This window comes from Melanostigma gelatinosum (assembly GCF_949748355.1).
Source record: "Melanostigma gelatinosum genome assembly, chromosome: 3".
Taxonomy (NCBI): Eukaryota; Metazoa; Chordata; class Actinopteri; order Perciformes; family Zoarcidae; genus Melanostigma; species Melanostigma gelatinosum.
The window spans coordinates 9,082,001-9,101,561 of record NC_136636.1 but is presented as its reverse complement, the minus strand read 5'-3'; the positions used below and the strand labels follow the sequence as shown (position 1 = coordinate 9,101,561).

The following is a 19,561-nucleotide window of genomic DNA, read 5'->3' as shown; positions in this document are numbered from 1 at the left end:
TTCAGAAACAGAGGAGAGAGAGAGAGAGAGAGAGAGAGAGAGAGAGAGAGAGAGAGAGAGAGAGAGAGAGAGAGAGAGAGAGAGCGATGACCGAGTCAAGGACACCTCCTTTTTGGATGTACTAAAACTTTGGAACTCAGAGAGAATTTGTACCAGCCTGGTTAGCCCCGGGACCCCTTTGTTTTCCTTCTGCACACATATACACACCTCTTTCCCCACAAACCCCTGCTTGAATGACAGCTACCGTTTCTGGACCACAAATACTTTTACTTGAACAATGAAGGGAGAAAAAAAGTAAAAGAAACTCGATCAAACCTACTTACAATGACCAAGCCCACTGAACTCTTAAAGGAAACACGGATGTCAAAAGTCCAAACAAGAACAAAAACTTTTTAAAAACTGAACAGAAGATTGCCGTAGGAGATCTTCCTGTGAGATGGTTTGAGTTTGGGGCAATTGACTTTTGAAGACCAATTTATAAGACTTGAAAAACAAGAAGGGACAAAGAAATTCTCGGAGAGAGAGAGAGAGAGAGAGAACAAAAGTAGGGAATGTGATATTTTCAGGACACAAATTGGCTTCGATTTGGGGATTGCCATCTTTAGCTCGGAGTGCCTGTCCGTTTCCAGGGGATACCGTTGCCAAGGAGAGCCATAGCAACGGTCTCCGGGGAGTCTTACCTGTCATTCCTTAGTTGTTTTAGGGACCAAAAGACCAAACGTTTTTATTGCTGAGGACTTGTAGCTCTAATATACTCGGACCACTGCATCTCTTTCAGTCAGTGTTAACTGGTTGAAGAGTTGCACTCAAAAAAAAAGTGTACATTTCAAATATATACAACACATGTATATATACATATATATTGCTGATATGCTTTTTGAATACAGGCAAAACTATTTCAGATGACCAGATGGGGTCTCTCACTTCGCTAGTTTACAATTACTCAAAATGTTTATTTTTTTTCTCTTCTCATTTTGTCTTGGGAGGGATGGCGAGTGCATGGGAGGGGCTGCTCCGTATCACAGCCTTATCTTTTTTAACTTGGCATCCTAACCTCATAGATAGAATAACATCAGAAACGTTTGAAATATATGAACTTGTTTATATTTGCAGTACATATATGTATAACAAGCATTCAAGCAAGTGTATTCATATATACAGTATATATGGATAAATAGGTATTAATCACAAACAAATATATGTATTTACATGCACATATTTTATATATGTGTGTCTGTATATAGAACGGCCACTGACTATGTTGAGCTGTAATTTTTTGTAGATTTTAGCTGGAGTTTGAAACATCGCTCTGCTTGGGAAGAATTGCAAATCTGGCAGCTCCCAAAACTGCAGGCATTCCTATCTCTGATTACCTATATGCTGACACACAATATATTGCTAAAAGATACATGTGTGAGAATACACATATGGTGTAAATATTATCTGAAAATGCAAAAAGCCACATCTCAGTAGCAGGCTTTAAGAGAATCAGGCTTCATGATTTTTAGAGGAAAAGGACAATTATCTTCGACTCTATTCCAAACATATCTTTTGAGCTTACACACGCACGCACACACACACACACACACACACACAAACTTCTCTTTGAAAACTTGAACCAAAATGAATACGTCTCACAACCCTTGCTCTCTTTTGCATTCAGTAAAGTGCATGTAGCGTATGGGCTGTCACCATGTCAAGGTGTGCCTTGTCACCTGCAGAATCTGCCATCAAGCACTGTGCTCTCAGAAAACTAAGAAGAAAAAAAACAAAAACAAACACACACACCACTGCAAGCAGCCAACGCGCTATTATGATGTCAAAACTACAGCCAGATCCATATCATTTGTCAGCCGCGTAGAGAGCTTCAGTGTATGTCCAATATAACAAACCATCAGACAACTGCTGGTCCGTCAATGTCTTTGAAAAAATAAATAAAAATGCATTTAGAACTGATGTACACCCATGCGATTACACTTGAGGTAAAAGCGGGCATTAGGTAACCTGTTAGCACAGGTACGAACTACCAGAGCTGTGTGCAGGGCACCTGTGACCGTGTTCCACTGGTTGGAGTCAGAACTGGGGTAAAGTTCAGGGTTTCAACTGGCATCACTTGGCTTGATATGAGAAGTGACTTTTACATTCGGTTTTAATGGTTATGAAGGGGATGTAATATTGATGAATGTGTTATAATTAGAGAGCTGGCTTCCCATTGAAGAGAATAAGAGATGTACTTTCCCATTGGGCAGTTAATCAGTGGATCTCTGCTGGTAATACTTAACATGAAGCATATCCTTTAGAATATGTTATATTGCCTTATGTTAGGTTACTGTTAAAAACATAATGAAACTGTGGAATGAAGCAATAAGAGTGGAAAGCCATTTACGCATTTCAACTGCTGTATCAACGAGGCTGGTTTCATATTGCTTTAACATACAGTTTCTCAGTCTACAAAAATGGTATTAACACCGACTATATACCTGCAAAAGGTCAACAGACTTTGATTTATTGGATCCTGCATTCAACACAAATTCAGCTGGTGGAGATTACTCAATGAATATTTATATATATGAATATTTATAAGGCTATATGACACTTTGGAAGACAATGCTTCCTGTTGGGTGCTGTTACTAGTTTTTCCTATAAACTGCTCATTATTTCCCTAGTGTCTGTGTCTAACCTTTTTAGCGCGTTGAATAATTTAACATTTACCTTCCAAATCCAGTGAGGCTATAAGACGCCACTACACACATCCCAAGACGTCGCTGTTGCTCTGTATGTGCCACATAACAATGCCCTGACTGTGGCGCACAGTGCAAACCAGATGACCGTCATGATCGTTTTTGCTCTGACAGTATCCGCGGTTGGTTTGTACAAAACGTCTTGTACATCCACCTGAGCTGCCTTTGAGATAACAATAACATCCGAAGCTAAATGTCACGAGTCTGGTGTCCCTGGTCGCCACACTGTGTGCCCTTTGACTGCCCCTCGCTGCTCTGAGAAAATTGAAAAAAAGGGTCGACGCGGTCTGTGCTTTTCTAATGGTTTGTTTGAGCGATCACTCATGTCTTTCACCTATAGCCCATGTTTTCATGTCGAGTCAAATGAGGGAGGGGGGGGAAGCAGAACGAGCACGGGAACTAGAACGCCACGCACCTCTTCTTCATTTGCTCCAACTTTAAGCTGCAAGTTTACATGAGAAAAGTAAAACAAGGTGTCGTGGTTCAAAAACAACAATAAACAGAGCAGAAGTTTGAATATAAATATATATATATAAATATATACATAAACCGATGAATATACTGTAAATTGTTTCCTTTTTTTGCTCTGTTTTCCTCTGTACATAGGTTTGCATATTTTATAGGACTTTTACTTCTATCTACAAGGACTGGATAAAGTACTTTAAATACTTAAAAAAAAATATATGAATGAAAACATGATAATGCTCATTAAAACCAGGTACAAAAAGAAAATAGTCGCTAGGATACGGTACAAACTGTAGGACCTGACCAAGGCATTTATCCAGAATACAGTCAGGGAGAGCATTGACCTCAGCTAGAGTTTAGACACACATTGACCTATTTTATAGAAAAGAAAAAATACTTTGATGGGTTCTGTTCATTTATCTATTTGTTTAGATATTTATTTATAAGTCATGTCCGAGATAATATGCATGCTTTCATGGCATTATTTTTCTATGAGTTGGTACGTGACCAAATAGTTTTTATATGACATGCATGGGCCACTGTTGTGGTCCACAGATGATCATTGTTCCTGTCTGCAGGACCACGCCTTCAACACTTTGATGACGGAGAAACAAAACGCTCCTATTGACCAAGTGATGTCAAAGACAGATTTTTCATCATTTATTTATGTCTTTATTGATTTATTTATTTTTATGTATTTATTTATTCGTGCCGTTTGATTCAAGATTCGAGCTCTCTTATTGCAACCGACCTGTCTGCTTGTTAGTGCTACTTTGTATCACTCCATCACATATTAACACAGAAGTATTGGCAAATGAACTTCAAAGACAGATCTTTACGATTGCTTGCTGCTGATAAACTATTCAAAACAATGCAGTACAATACGAAAGCCTTATGTGTATTTGTAATTATAAATTCATATTGTTCTGTTCCAAAAAATGTAGCTTTACTAAAAAAAGATGCCAATTGGAGGATTCCTATCATTTTGAGTATCATTCGATTCCATCCTGAAACCTTTAAACCAAGTGAAAAAAGCGGCCAATTCCTACTTAAACACTCCCTCATAAACCGACTGTTCAATCAGATATGTAACACACAAGAAGAAATGCCTTGAGGTCACTATAAAGTGCTGCTAATGTGGAAGGAGCCAATGTCTGACGAATTACTAATCACCGATTGACTGCCGGCATAAAGCATCAGTTTTGATTCTTAAAACTCCATTCCCCTTTTCCCATCTTGCTTTGTATTGTTTGACAGAGCTCTGATCTTGTTCAACTGACGTATTCTACCGAGAGCAAAATTCAATGAAAACTGCACTATCTCATCAAAAGAAATTGAGTTCCTATCATTCTTCTTAATGCCGTTATCAGCTAAGTAGTGTCGCTAGAATCACATTTTCCTTCATATGGTTTTCAAAGTATTCTGGAAATCTATTTCCCAATTTCAGCACATACGGAGGGTGGGGAAATGAATGTTGCATATTAAGCTTCGCCGGGTTCCTGATGAGCTATGCTTCCGATTGGGCAGTGCGCTTTAGGCTCCCGCCCCTGTCTCTCCAGACATTCTCTGGTCCCTTGAACTCTTTTTTTGTAATTTTAAATGAATGATGCGTCTCAGCTTAGCCCAATAATAAAGCACAGTCTAGAATAAAGTGTCTTGTGTCGTGTCATAATTACTGATAACTTATCAATATGAGAAACAAACGTCACCGTTATTCCCCAAAAAAAGGAGGTGATGATTCGGTCCATTTGATTTTAGTCATAATAATCACACCCACAGATTCTCAATGTACAATTGTGTATAGGACGTATTATTGCTGGCAATGTCCTCAGGAACAACCTGCGTAGCTCAACTGTAAACAGTTTTCCTGCAGTGACAACGTAACACCAAACTAGAAGCAAAACCAATTCTGAAAAAACATTTGTTTATTTGTATTAAAACCACAGTATAGCAAGAGTACAATCTCATAATTATTCTGTATTAGAACATCAAGACCAAACGGGTGGATATGAAGCGACTGGACACATTTTCTTCTGTGTCAGCAAATGAAGAAAATATCCTCCAGTATTTGGCTTTCTTCCAGGTCCTGCTGGGTACTCTGAGGATGAGACCCAGCAGGGGTAAGCAGGGTTCTGCCCCCTGGTTTGGGGGCAATGAGCCTACGTTGTGACGTTTTGGGTCTTCGAGACGACTGCTTGCTCAGCTGAGAGGCAGAGACGGGACTGAAGACATCCAATAACTCAACCAGAGAAAAGTCCAACCTAAAGAAAAAAAGCACAATTTTTAAGAGTTCTTTGTTGTTTCATTCAACTCTGTTTTTTTTTCCCACATGGCCTCGGCTTGTTTCAAAAGGTTGGCTTGGCACAGGCCTACATTCAGAACACAGCGGGGCCCCGTCGACGGCCAATGTTGTAAATGAGAATCCTTGTTCCGTTTCATTGTGACACCAGCTCCAGAACGTGCTCTCAATGTTAAACAGAGAGGGTGCAAGTCAAGGGACCGACACCAGACGAGCACAAGGCCAGAGTCTACTTTGAGCCCGTCGCTTGTGCAAAAACATTAGTCATTCACCTTTCACTTGTTAACACAGACCACGTGAAAGCAAATCTCTCCTCGACATGTTAACAACAGCTTTCTTGCTGAAGTGTCCGCTGAACCCTAACAAGCAACGTTAACAAGTCAAAACCACTGGGGCATCCCAGCAGAAAAACACACTTTCTTGCAGGTGTGAGAAAAAGAAAAGAAGGAGAGAACCCAAGGCTTTCTCCCCTGGAATAGAAATGAGGGAATGTGCAGAGAAATAAATAAACCAAAACGGGTAAGATTAAGCTAATAGAGATTCAATCCCTCAGTCTGGCTGGCTTGATAAATTATTCAGTGTATACACAGTCGAACAACGCTATTCCAGATACAAAACATGAATTCTTTAAAGCACGCTCCACTGATGTTGCTCACATAATTCTCTGCTCGTTTAAAGCTGCATCGATTTGCATCGCACGGCTCCGTACACAGCTCTCCCAGGTAAGGCCGATCTTTGACGTGCACTTGTTGATATGCATGTGGGTGGTCAGCGGACAGACACAACTTCCAATCAGGAATGCATTTGTCTTCCTCCGCACGTAACGACAGACCTTAACGCGTCGTGTTTCCACGTTAACTTGAGGCAGCACACATCAGTAGTTGCAAAGCTTTAAAAAGGCAAATTTTGCTTCAGCAACACGAGCTAATGTATGCACATGTTAAGAGTGTGAGGGAGAGAACGTGAATGAGGGGTAAGTCGGCTGAGGAATGATAACTGATGAAAAAAAAAGGAGAGACTGAAGCTCAAGTAAGTAAATCAGTCTTCCTCATTCGGTCTCCTGCCTGTCAACAGCAAAGGAGAAAGCAAAAGAGAGCGTGAGCGAGGGTGTGTGTGTGTGTGTGTGTGTGTGTAAGAGAGAGAGACTGGAAGCGAGTGCAGCTTTGTGGATAGAGAGAAAGGCAGAAAGGGAATGTGGGGGAGGGTCATTGGCTGGGTTCCTTCTCTCGAAATGTGAGAATTTGCATTTTTATTTGTTGATTTATTTAACGGACAGGGCTCTCAAACAGCCATCCATCAACAAACGACATGTCGGTAATGAATAATGCATCACTTACCGGCGGTCACAATCTATAACAAGGGGAGTGTGGGGGGTAGGGGTACAGTTTGGGCAGAAATGGGGGGTAGTGGATTGGGTGAGGGGAGGAGGTGGCACAGAGACTGCACGGGGGCTAGAGAGAATGCCAATAGGTTTTCAGAGGGGTGTAGAGTGCAACAAAGAACTTCATTTCTTGGCTCCAGTTAGTCTGAGGTGAAGTTGTGAATTACTGCTGGATATTAATATCCCCCAAAGGAGTCCTGGAAAATCTATTTTTACTGCCCATGCATATAGAAACAAAATGCATGGACAAGAGAAGGAACAAGTTTCGGTCATTGTAAAAAAAATTCAAATAAAAATCAAGCTTTGGCCCGGGATGTTGGGTCATTTTAACAGCATCTAGAGATGCTGCACTCCGATATTTAAGTATTGTTTAATACTTAAATTTTTGGTGACCGTCAGCAGATAGTAGCCTAAGGGAGTTTAAAATATCTGCAGATGATTCTGACAATATGTATTGAGACTACAGACTCTTCGATGTCAAACGGAATACTTTGTGTTATAAGCCTGCAGATAAAAAAACAAAAAGGTCCTTTAAGAACTACTCTGGAACAAACAGTGGTTACGCTCTGGCTACTTTCTTTCCTTTGTCCTTTGAACACACACACACAGAGAACTGTACCTTTCTTTGTGTAATAAAAACCGTTGGGCTTCATTCTCCCAGCGCACCAATACTGTTTGTCTCTTTTCTCGCTCTGCTAGGCCAGATAAAAACTCCTTCTGCCCACGCTCCCCACCACCTTCTTTCCACTCGTAACTTTCACTGCTTGTTTGGCTCCTCTCTTTCATTAAAGAAAGCCGTCTCACCCCGGCGCCCCTTTTCATTTGCAGTCCAAACAGTAAGATTAAAAAAAAAAACCTACCGGTATAATGGCCACTGCGTATTTCCCGCATGTCAATTTCCCAACCAATCAATAGCAGGCGGGCAGTGGCAGGAAGGATGGAGATGAGATGGGCGGGGTGCGCTGGAACTGTCTCATTACTAACTAGCACAGGATTCATGAAAGGATTAAGAAGGTCACTTAATGTCAACCCCAGCTTCGCTTTGCAATTTGCACATCAAGATTGAATTGGTTACGATTCGATGATCACAAGGGGCACGTTGTTGCCAAGTCAAACAGGGGAGGGGGGGGCGTTCAGGTAACACGCCAAATCTTACAGTAGGAGAGACCTTTCTTTACCAATTGTTTTTGTGTTGTTTATTACATTCTGAGAGCAGTTTAATTTCTTTCATGCTTTATAAATTATGCAGAGATTTTTAGACAGCCTAAGAAAAAGATCTATATCTAATCCAAATCAGTGAGTTACCAAAAGGATTACATCATTCCTCAGAGATGCACATGAAATAAATGTTTATTAAACATGTTGCAAGAAAACCACAAAAGGCATCCGAGAGGCAGACTTCCTCATTGCTGGTTGTAAAAGAAAACTGTGTGTGTGTGTGTGTGTGTGTGTGCGTGCGTGCGTGCATGCGTGCGGCGAAGAGTCCAACACTTTTAATAGGCTTTGGAGGTGTAAATGGATGGTAATAAGATGTGATGCCCTGGGTCTCCTGTTGGAATTAATGGGCATCTGCTGGAGCTCACAGTTCGACTTGGACTACGCACTGTTTTGTTTAAGAGTTGCTCATCGGAGGATGAAAACTTTGAGCTGTTCTGAAGAGAGGCCGTCTCGTAGTTACAGTATCTCCTATTAAGCTTTTTACAAATGGAAATCTGACATTATGCAAGAACAAATTGGCTCAACTTTTGGACTAACAATTTTTTTTAAATAACGCTCTGCAGCACCACTGTTACAAATTGCTTCTCGGCAATTTATATTTTAGCACACACACACACACACACACACAGTGAGATGACAGTCAGGTTAATTAGCATTCTGTTTAAAGGGTGTAAGAAAGAAGGTATTCGTAATTCGTTTTAAGGAAAGTCTAATGCTTGCACTCAGCTATTCATCCCCATCCTCAAAACTCCTCTCCCTTCTTTCTCCCCGTTTCCATTTCTATCCATCTCAACCTGATTTAACTCCCCCCCCCCCGCTTCCCATTCCTCACTTTATCCAATGCCCTCACACCTCACTCACCCTCAAACACACTTTTTAACATCTCTCCCTCACTCTTGCTTTCTCTGTCTCATTACTGTGGCAGAGAGAGAAGGAAGGGCAGTGTGTGCATCCAGAAGTCTGTTCAATTACACCTGCTGCAGGGTCCCTGCTAGGCCGACTAATGGAACGCAGCATGTCTCCTGACAGGCTGGCCACAGCGCTAGCTAGCGCTAGTAAAAAGCTCCATTTAGCCTCTCACAGCTCGAAAAGTTAGCTCGACTAAGAAAACGCATCATTTAGCCTCCAACACTGCAGCAACTGCAAAGCCCAGGAAAAGCTTCTGCATTTCAAAATGTTATAACTGTGCTATATTTATACATTTTGTTATTGTTAACATGTCTTCACAACTCGAGGGAAAAAACATCAATTGCCTTAAAAGGTCAGATAGAATGAATGAAATACTGCGTCCTTCCCAATGTCTCTCACATGGAAAGAGTAGCCCGCCCACACTCAGTATTCTCTGTAGTAGGGAAACGTAGCCCTGAATGAAAAAGCTATATTCAGAATTTCAAACCAGCACAGAAAGAAGTGCTGCCTGGATCCTTCAAGAGCTTAACTGTGCTGTTTTTCATCATCGTTCAATGAGCAATATTAATCTTTTGGCTGACATTGAATCTAACCACCCGGGCTGTTCTTCACAGAACTAATTCTACTTTTTTATTTTGCTTTAGTCCCGCTGCTTATCCAGCATATAGGAAATAATGCTCCACTTACCTAAAAACTATTACAATACACAGGAAATATTTATTAATTGCTGAATTGATGTGTTACCTGGCCCCAGGGGTCTTTTGGATCACAGACACTGAGGTGGGCTTACTCGGGCTGGACTTAGCAGGAGATGTGGCCGCGTCCTTTCTGGACCGCTCTAAGGCCTCTGCTGAGAGATGTTAGATAAGAGTCTTGTATCAGAAACAAGACCAGCAAGGCTGAGAGCAAGGCAGGCAAGACATTGTTTTCAATGACCATGATGCTATACAGTTCCTCCATCTAAGTTTTGCATGCATATGAATGTACTAAAATAAAAAAATCAATAAAATCTAACTCTTGACAGGCACAAGTATGATGTTTTGAGCCAGGATGTTCCTCTGTGTTTAGTCAAGTCAGCATTTAATTATCTCTGATTGAAAATACAAGCTCACCAGCGCCAGTCTCCAGAGGAGCAGGTGCAGTTTGTGGCCGTTTTCCACGCAAACTCTGTCCTGCAGGATGTACCTCTGCATCTTCACACACACTGTGGACCAAAGACAAAATATATTAAGCTGTCGTGTGTGTAGGTGTGTGTGTGTGTGTGGGGGGGGGGGGGGTACCTGGGGGGTACATCTTGGTGGGACGCATTCGCCACCTGTGGGTCTCCATCTCTCGTGTTTGAGCTGCCGAGATCAGATTGAGCCGCTTGTTGAAACCTAACAATAATACGAGATATCGTATCAGCTTGTGACTCTAAACATTCGCGAGCAATGTTACCAGACACGGTTCGCTTCTGTGTACTACCTGCTGTAATCCAGACGCGACTGACGCAGCTCCTGATTCTGCCTGTTGAGCCTCTCCTCCTGCTCAGCCAGCCGTGCGTGCAGCCTCTCCCTCTCCGTCTCCAACTGCATCTTCTGCAGCAGCAGCTGGTGCCTTTTCTCCTCCCAGTCCTCGTGACCCAGCAGAGGCCTGGTCAGGGCTTCATTAGCCTCTGAGCCATTGACACTCCCACCGTGGAGCCTGTGTGTAAATGCACATTTCATTAACTCCATATCCTCACATTCTTAATGTTCATGTCTTCATGAAATGCTAAATTCGATTAAAAAACGACAGGAAACTAATGTAATCATGTGGTTTAATAGGTCAAAGGCTCATGACTGTATGGAGTACTACTGTACCTTTCGCACTCATGCCGGTTAAAGGTGTCATGGTGGCCATTCTCTGGACCCGAGCCGCCGCCTTGACCGCTGCCTAGGCAGGGCTTACATCTGTGGTGGGACTCCCTGCACTCTCTATTCTGAATCCTATGCTGTTTGATCGGCCCGTCAGTTGGACTGAACTCACTATCGCAGGAAAGAGAGGCATGATTGCTAAGGGTTTGTATTGCTCCTCTTCCTCCTCCTCCACCACTATTGTGCACTTGAGGCTGTTGTGCTCGAGTAGCAGCCAGGCTGAGGTATGAGCCATCAAAGAGTGAGCCATTAGCTCTGCTAGTAGATATTCTGCTGGGGGCTTCCTCGCTGCCGAGCACCTGGACAGAGAACAAAGAGGACAATAAATGCATTTTGGCCAATTTACAATGCCTCTGAAAAATTCAGAGCATTTCAGCCAAAAACGTAAGATTGCTCCATAAAACCTTAATGTAGAGCTGGGCTACAAACCAAAACTTACCAATACTGAATAAGGACTCACTAACCAACCTAATTAACTCGTGTTTACGTGCAGTAAAAGCTTTCCCCGTGTTCTTGTTCCACAGGAGCTCACATATCACTTTCACTTTATGCGGAGACCTGAAGCATTTTTCTGTCTTTACTTTCTTTCATTATACGCTCGTATGTAGTGATTGTGTACTGGGCTCCGAGTGCTGCCATAACACAGGTTGACGTACACAGCAGTACAGTCCCTGAACACATCCTGTGTAGACACTAGGATTCAAGCTGCTACTGCTCTAGTCTGCCAACGGTCTGCTTTCACTTGCTCCATGGACATGGTAGTAGGTTTGCGTTGGCTTTATAGCAGCATAAATGCAAATCATCCTTCAAAACCTGTAAACTGGACAGCGGCCACAAGATTAAGAGAACAATTTCTAACTGAGCACAACTGGCAGGTAAGCCAAGGTCAGGAACATTAGGAGATAAACATAAGGAGGAAAGTCCATCTTGTGGTTGACTGGGGAAGAGACTGTGACTAATTTGCCGAGGGTCAGAGAGCAAGCAAACACACATTATTCAGAGCCACCGCGGGACAATGAGGTTGGCCAAGTCATCTATTCTTACAGTGGCTGAAGCCAGAGAGGCGTCTTCGCTCCTGAAGTGTCACCTTGAGAGAGTTTTCACTATGTTGTAGTCATATTGAACCAGTGACTGTAGTGGACTTCTTTGTCATGCATAATTATGGCAATCGGCCATGGGACAATAGGGGAACGTGTCACCGCATGTTGCCTGCGTCTCCTGACGAATGGCAAACACGGGTGTTCTCTCAATATGGCGCGCACAGGAAGAGTCCCATCATGTTACACCGCAACAACACATATTTACAACCTGCCACACACTCCATCCAATACCTTACCCTGCTGTGGGCGGGTGCCTGGCTGAGCTGGGAAATGGACTGGTTAAGTTTGGCCTGTTGCTGAGAAAGGTATTGTTGATATAGTCCAAGCAGCTCCTGGCACTCTCTGTACTGCTGCTGCTGGCCTGGAGGACCAAAGGTTAAGTAACTAACAAACAACAAGTAAAGTGAACAGAACAGAGGAGCAACGTTAGCCTAAAACATTAAAACCCTACCTACCTAAAACTAATAATTAGAATTTAAGTTATGCCTCATTACTTCTTAATGTGAAGTCACTGTGTGGCTCTACTGAGAAGGCAACTTTGTGCACAAATGCCATTTTGGAACAGATAAAGTTCTCTAATGCAACTTAAATAGAAAAAAAAAGATAGATGCTGGATTTAGATCGACGATTGGAATTAAACCCTTGTTTCGGCAATCAATTACACATTTGACCAGAAAAGTACAGAGAACAGCAAAGTTGAAAACAGAGAGGGAGAAGGGGCCAGTAAAATCAAAGTTGTTGTTGTTGTGGCACAGAGCTTTCACCATCTGGGTTGGGCCAAGCTGTGTTGAGCCGAGCCGGGCAATGCCGTGCCAGGCTATCTGCCAGACAGAGAGCTGGCAGACACGAGAAAACTAATCTGGAGCGGAACCACTGCTGTGCCTCAGGAGCCCACTAATGACAGTGGCAGCACCACAGTTCACCAGCACGCACACACACACACACACAAAGATAATGAGCAGGAGAATACACACAAGCACACGTTCAATAATCAACGTCGCTCTGACTTCAACATCCGAGTACACACACACACACACACACACACACACACACACACACACACAGCGAGACACGAGAGCAGAAATTCCCCACCTGCACTGTAAAAAGGCGAACACTACACTAAAATAAAGTAGTACACACACACACCTGCCAAAGCTGACCTTAAAGTGTGCTCCTCCAGGCCTTATCTGTTTACGATGGTGGCCCTGCACCCGCAGCTGATGAGTTTCTCAGCATTTGTTTGAAAAAAGGAAAAAAAAAAGCCCCCATTTTAAGAGAAAAATCAAAGTTCAAAGTAGAGTCTTATTGAAGGAAGAGTTGGCGGAACACTCCATAAGGAAACGCTTTGGTTGTTAGAAGACCTCAATCAGGCTGCGGAAATGAAACAGGGGGCGAGAGAGGAGAGCGGGAGACTGCTTGAAATTGAGACACCAGACACATGCAATGCAGCAGCTCCATAAATATTAGGAAACACTTTGATTGAACCCTCCATCTACGGTAACTAAGGCTCCTCTACCACCGCACTGATAATGTCCATGGAAGTAGATCCATATGGAAAGCCTGAGGACATCACAAGGACATCACATCAAGTAAATATGTGCTGGTAGGTCTGTTTATGCAGCATGAATAAGGGTATTGAAAGGGAGATACCGAATATGCTTATACAGCTCCACCTCACCTCAGTCCAAGATAGAGTTGTGTATCCAGTTGAAAAATGCATGCTGCTCATATTTCGCTCAGATTCACATAAAACAGTTTCCACCTGATTACTCATGCCTAAAACAAATGTTTGCCAATAGACACACATATATAGTACTGTACACTGGAACACAAATTGATGTGGTGGGGACCCACACAAAACAAAATACAAAGACTGTCTGTGGTGTAGCACCAACAGGGCTGCAGCATGATAGCGTCCCAATGCCACGAATAAAAGGTAACGTGTGTTAATGTGTCGACACGCTGACGCAGTCACTGGACAGCAAGCACGGAGTAATCTGAACCGAGTGGAGCGACGCTGATAAGAGTCCACCTCTCTGCCCGTCGCCACACTAAACATGCTTCCTCCACAGCCTTGGACGTCAGCCAATGGGGGGCCAAGCACCCGGCAAGCCCCTGGTTTACACCGGAGCCGCAAAGTGCCAACAATGACTTACTCCTCCCCCCCTGCTCCAAAAATACCCAGAATCAAGGGCTTGGGCTGAAGAGGCTTCAGACGGGGCCTGTCAAAATGATTCACTTCCCTGTCAGGCCGAGGCTCAAATGAAATAATGAAATCCACTTCAAGGTGGAACAAATTTGCACGGGGGGGGTATATTAAAGCCTGCTTTAGCACACTGTGCCAAACAGATTGAGCCTGAGCAGGAATGTGAGAGGAACGGGGGCGGAGACTGACGCGTATGAATGTGTGTGCAATGATGGGGAGTTAATAGAAGAAGACAGTTTACATAACTGCTTCAATACTGAATCTGGAGAAGAGGCACGAGCGCAAGTCACACAATAAACCAATAAATAATGTCAGCTAAGAATTTTTTGTTTTGTTTTTAAAGCAAACATACAGAAACAGTGTCATCACAACTATTCTTGGCCATCTTCAGTGCTCACAACTAAAATGTAAAACCAGTTTTGTAGGCGGAGACTTAGTTGCATCTTGCTGAATCATTACATCTGACATCTTCACAAATGATCTTGTGTCTATGAAATATGTCAACACACATCTACCACACAAAAGCAGACATCCATATAATACATTGTAAAGGTGGGCCAACAACAACTCAATTTTGATTCTTTGCTGCATTATTAATTTCACATTAAGCCCCAATTGGTTAAATTTGACTTTACGATATTCAATCAAGCATTTAAACTGATTCTGTATTTCTTGGCCGTGTCACCAGTAGTCAGAAGGTAGAGCTTCGATAAAAGAAACAATTTAGTTTACTTTGGTTTTAAAAACACCTTTAACAAATAGCGTAGCATATGCTACCTTACGCAGCACATGGCTTCTATCCCATCACTCTTTCCCAGAATAAAAGGTAAGATGCAAAACACCCAGACAAGTTTGTGACAATGGCCCCAGAGCTGACATCAAGGAACATTAGGCGTGTCATCTGCCGAAAAACAAAGCCAGATTTCCACGTTGTAAATATCAGTTCAAAATGGATTTATCTCCCGCAAACCTCTTATCGCAACAAGTAGCATTTTTCACTGACATATTTTAACAGGGCTGTTATTCCCCCCCCCCCCACGAGGTAGAACGGTGCACCGCGTTAGTAACACCAGCTTGACTTCTGCCCATGTCAGCATGCCTTGAAGTACAAAAGGCATCCGTACTATCTTAAACTCAGATTCTGTCCTGTGTGCCAGTCAGTTCCAAATGCCAGCTGAACACCCTTAATATCAAGGGTGCTTTCTCCCTCTCATCCAGGATGGCTTGGGGCTAAGGTATACATTCTTTATACCCCCGACAACCCTGAATCTTGGTTCGATAAGATAAGCTGAGGCGTAATGGAATTAGACTTGACAAGACTCTGATTCAGTGTGTTTGCCTTTGGTGTCTCCTTAACCTTTCAGAGAAGTGCCGGAACCTTCTGCCAGAAAAGAGTCTTCATGACTCCTGCATGCACTTTAAAAGACTACGTTATCCCCCCCTGAGGTGCTTGGATCTGAATACTTTTTTTCCCTCTCAAATACATTTTTAATGGAGTTTAGAAGTTTGGTGTAAATGCCAAGTCTCGGAGCCAAAGTGCCTTTAATTGAGTTGTGCTTTCCTAATTTTCCCCGCCACCGCTGCCAATCGTGCAATTTACCAGCGGGGTCAATTACTCTTCATATTTTGCAGTGTTTTAACCTAAATTGACTGCTGGCCATGCTCTGGTTTGACCTGAGCAGAATTGTTATGAAGACGGTAGGCGAGTTGTGCAAAAACAGCATACGATCGCGACTAACTCGAGCATTAACCTTATAGTAGCCAATCAAGAATCAACTGGTGACCCGTCTGATCCCATTTTGTCAGGAGGAACTGAGAGATATTCCACAGTTAGCATTCAGGGAAGGTTACAAACACACACGGTGGTGAAAGCAGTCAATATCAAAATGCATCTTTGGATGATAAGATGATTTAGACGGTTCGGGCAACGGCTTCAACCTTGAAATTGATTCTGTACACAACAGCGGATCAGCTACAAGCACTTGCAGAATACATCTGCGGCAGGCGTCAAATCATTCAAATGAATCTGCACTATTTCTCTGCCTTTTGTATCAAATTGAACGGTCTTGGCCAAAGACTGTGCATGGCCTTACCTAAGACAACACTGCCCCCAGCAGACAGTCTCATGGAATAGCCTTCAATATGTCATTCAGGAACTTCAAGCACATCTACAGGATATGCAACTGTGTGCCAACAAGTTTTCATTCAAACCAAAAGACTACAGCGGATGTTTTTATCGATTTGGTCCCCCTTTTAGGTTGATGTTTGGATAATCAGTGAAATCACTTGGGGTTAGTGGTGTCACGGATCACGGATCGATCCGTGATCCGTGACACCGGATCACCCCTCACGGTTCGGATCACCCCTCACGGTTCGGATCACTCGTGAACCGCGGATCAATAGAGTATTTATTTATTTTTATTTTAACAGTGTAATCATCATAGTGTGTAAAGTTCTACTGCTGCTGTTTCTTTTCAAGTAGCAAGTCCCCGAATATCAATGCAGAGTGTCAGTGAACAGATATAAAGCAGTAGTGTTCACGTGAACGGAGCAGCTTAGAAGCATTTAACGGTGAAGTCATGGCGAGCGGAGGAACGTCAAAAGCCGCGGCGTCATTTAAGTCGCAAGTTTGGGAACATTTTGTCTTCCGTGTAACGTATAATGACGGATGACACGCCCGGATGACACGCCCCCTCTGTGAGCGTCACACAGACACACACCTGGGGCAGGTGCTGACAGAAGTATCAGAGTGAAGCTGGACAGGCCCAACAGTAATATCACCACAGAAAGGTCTACCCTCTCCCCAGACAATGGAGATATTCTCATCTTTTTGAAAATAATGTCACAGTAATGGTAAACATTATTGTGTATTTGAATGGCATAACCTGACAGGAAGTAAACACAGACCCAAGTTGTTGCTGAGCAGTTCAGTTCAGTGTAAACAGTGGAAGCTCACTGGCTGTTTCTTTCTTTCAGTATTGATCAAAGGACGAGGGAATCAACATACCTCATGTTGCACTTAAACTTAACAGAATTCTTGAATGTATTATTTTTATTTATTTATTTCATTTTGTTTCAAATTGGACATCTTCAATATTTTTGTTTTCATGTAAGACTATAGCCCAAAGTTCTTTGCTTTAAGTGTTCTTGAAGTTCTTTAATTAATAAATGGAAAGCAAAGTTATATTTCTTTCCTCCCCTTTTCTTTGTTGATCCGAAAAATGATCCGAACCGTGACTCCTGAACCGTGATCCGAACCGAACCGTGAGGTTTGTGATCTGTGACACCCCTACTTGGGGTGTTTAAATATGACCCTTTTTGCGCCACTTTTAACATTCTGGTTAAATGTTTTCCAGCCTACTTTATTAAAACATCTTGGTAACATTTACCGGATTTAACTATTGTACCCTGGAGTTGTTGAAGAACATCTAGTTTCCTTAAAATCAGTGCACCACATGTTGCAGTAGCCATAGTAGTACACTCCATACAGCAATCACCCCACTGAGAAGCATATTTTACACCATTAAACACAGCCTGGTTGTCTGAAGATTTCTCACAAACACAAGTTAGAAGTACCAGAAAGTGCATCGCTTTACTGTTCTGATATCACCCAGTACTGCTATAGGCATCAGCACATTAAATGCCCTACTGTTTTATTCAAAGACAATATGGCAAATAAAACAAATGATCCTCACTAGTGTGTTTTTGTTTGCTCAGTTATTTTGAAAGGATACTCTCCCTCTCCCGCACAATGATCACGTTCTGTTGCTCCAGCTTCTGGATCTTGCACTCAAAATGTTCCTGTTCGTCTTTGAGACGCTGCACCGACTCTTCTTTCTCCTCGCTCACTCTGGAGAACGGGATAGAACAGAGTTACAGCATTGGTGGTCTACATTATACATTCAAAGAGTGACATGGGACAGAAAGCTACAGGAGTATAAAATCAAACATTTCAAACAGGCGTAACATTATATTCTTCCATTCATACATTCATATGAATTTTATCTCCAGATAAGAGTTCAGTGGCATATAGTGCTGGCTACCTGGCTAGTTCTTCAATAAGGTTTGCAATCCGGCGCTTATCTTCAGGACAGAGGTCTTTCAAACACACCTGGCTCTTAGCTCTGCTGGCCTCAGAGACTACCTGTGCAAAGAAAGGTCCGCAAGTATGAGAAGACATTAACATAAACTAATAATTAAATTATATAAATAAATAATTCTGTCAGTGTCAATACGTCTTTTCTATAAGTATTCAGATTATCCATATCCTCTCTCTACCACATTCAAACATTTCATTTTATATGTAGGAAAGAGGAAAAAGCATCCTACATCAAACGGTTTACCTGTGTTGAGGGGAGAAAAGTACCCAAGGCTGGAGAGAGTGCATGCTCTGAAACTGCAGTCGCACTGTGATGGGCCGACACTTTTTCCTTGGTGTGAATCCCAGACTGCTCGCTTTGTACGTGGCCCTGTTTCTTGCCACATTTCTTTAGTGTGGTCTCCTTATTGCAGTCATAGCTACGCCTGGCTCGCATCCTGGTACCTCTTTTGCTACTGGTGCTGCCTGATCCAAAACTGAAAGGGGTCTGAGTCTTCCCCTCTCCTTCCACTCCTGAGACAGTTTGTGGAAAGACAGAACAAGAGGATGGCATGTGTACGTGAGCTACATACAGCTATCTGTGTGGTGTGAGACTCACCTGGAACAAACACCAAAGGCTGTTCATCATCTGATACTTTGTGAACAAAGCAAAGAGAACACAGGCACTTCAGTTGACAGTCAAGTTGAATGTAACTGAAGTTATGTGTGCTTCATAACACTAACTGTCGAATCAATAATGTATTAATCCCATATGTAGCTGCTTTCTTCCAATCACCGAGTAACAAACAAAGCAAGAGCTCGCTAGCTAACGTTGACGAAACTGACGTAAAAAGTCGTGCTTGTGTTGAGCTCAGAAGGAAATTTAACAGGGTTGATTGGTGATGATGACAATGAGTACGAACACTATTATAACGTTGAATTAACTGGCGTTACACGTAGGCTAAACGGTTAGCTAGCTATTAACTTAGTTAACGTTAGTTAACTTAACTTAACGCTAACGTTAGCTGTCTCACTTCTTCAGAAATTAAAACTTTCCAGCATTAACACAGACGTAACCTCTGTGAGACTCGTTCGAAAACGTTTTAAAATTGATTCAAGATACGTACGAATGGACAAGAAAGGTGAAGAAGTTAAGTTAAATTAAGCCTACCGCCATTCATCCAAAATATCCCCGAATTTCCACTTTTTGTAGCCGCCGCCGCCATGTTGAAACAACCGCCTCCACTCCCAAGGAGCCAAGCGTTGCTA

At 42.6% G+C, this 19,561-nt stretch overlaps 1 protein-coding gene across 2 annotated transcripts; it reads right to left on the bottom strand.

The window, feature by feature from the left end:
• Positions 1 to 5,161: 5,161 nt before the first annotated feature.
• Positions 5,162 to 19,533, bottom strand: kiaa1328 (KIAA1328 ortholog). 2 transcript variants are annotated; one of them, XM_079265282.1, is made up of 11 exons: positions 19,464 to 19,533; positions 18,558 to 18,826; positions 18,258 to 18,358; positions 17,949 to 18,064; positions 12,245 to 12,369; positions 10,855 to 11,207; positions 10,478 to 10,696; positions 10,294 to 10,389; positions 10,126 to 10,217; positions 9,758 to 9,863; positions 5,162 to 5,467 (listed from the first exon to the last, which is right to left on the bottom strand). In XM_079265282.1, exons 1-11 carry the CDS (start codon positions 19,516 to 19,518, stop codon positions 5,245 to 5,247), a joined length of 1,755 nt encoding a protein of 584 aa, XP_079121408.1. In that variant the 5' UTR covers positions 19,519 to 19,533; the 3' UTR covers positions 5,162 to 5,244. The 2 variants fall into 2 exon arrangements, with proteins under 2 accessions (XP_079121408.1, XP_079121407.1); XM_079265281.1 differs by having other exon boundaries at positions 18,558 to 18,941; positions 19,464 to 19,502.
• Between the last annotated feature and the right edge of the window lie 28 nt (positions 19,534 to 19,561).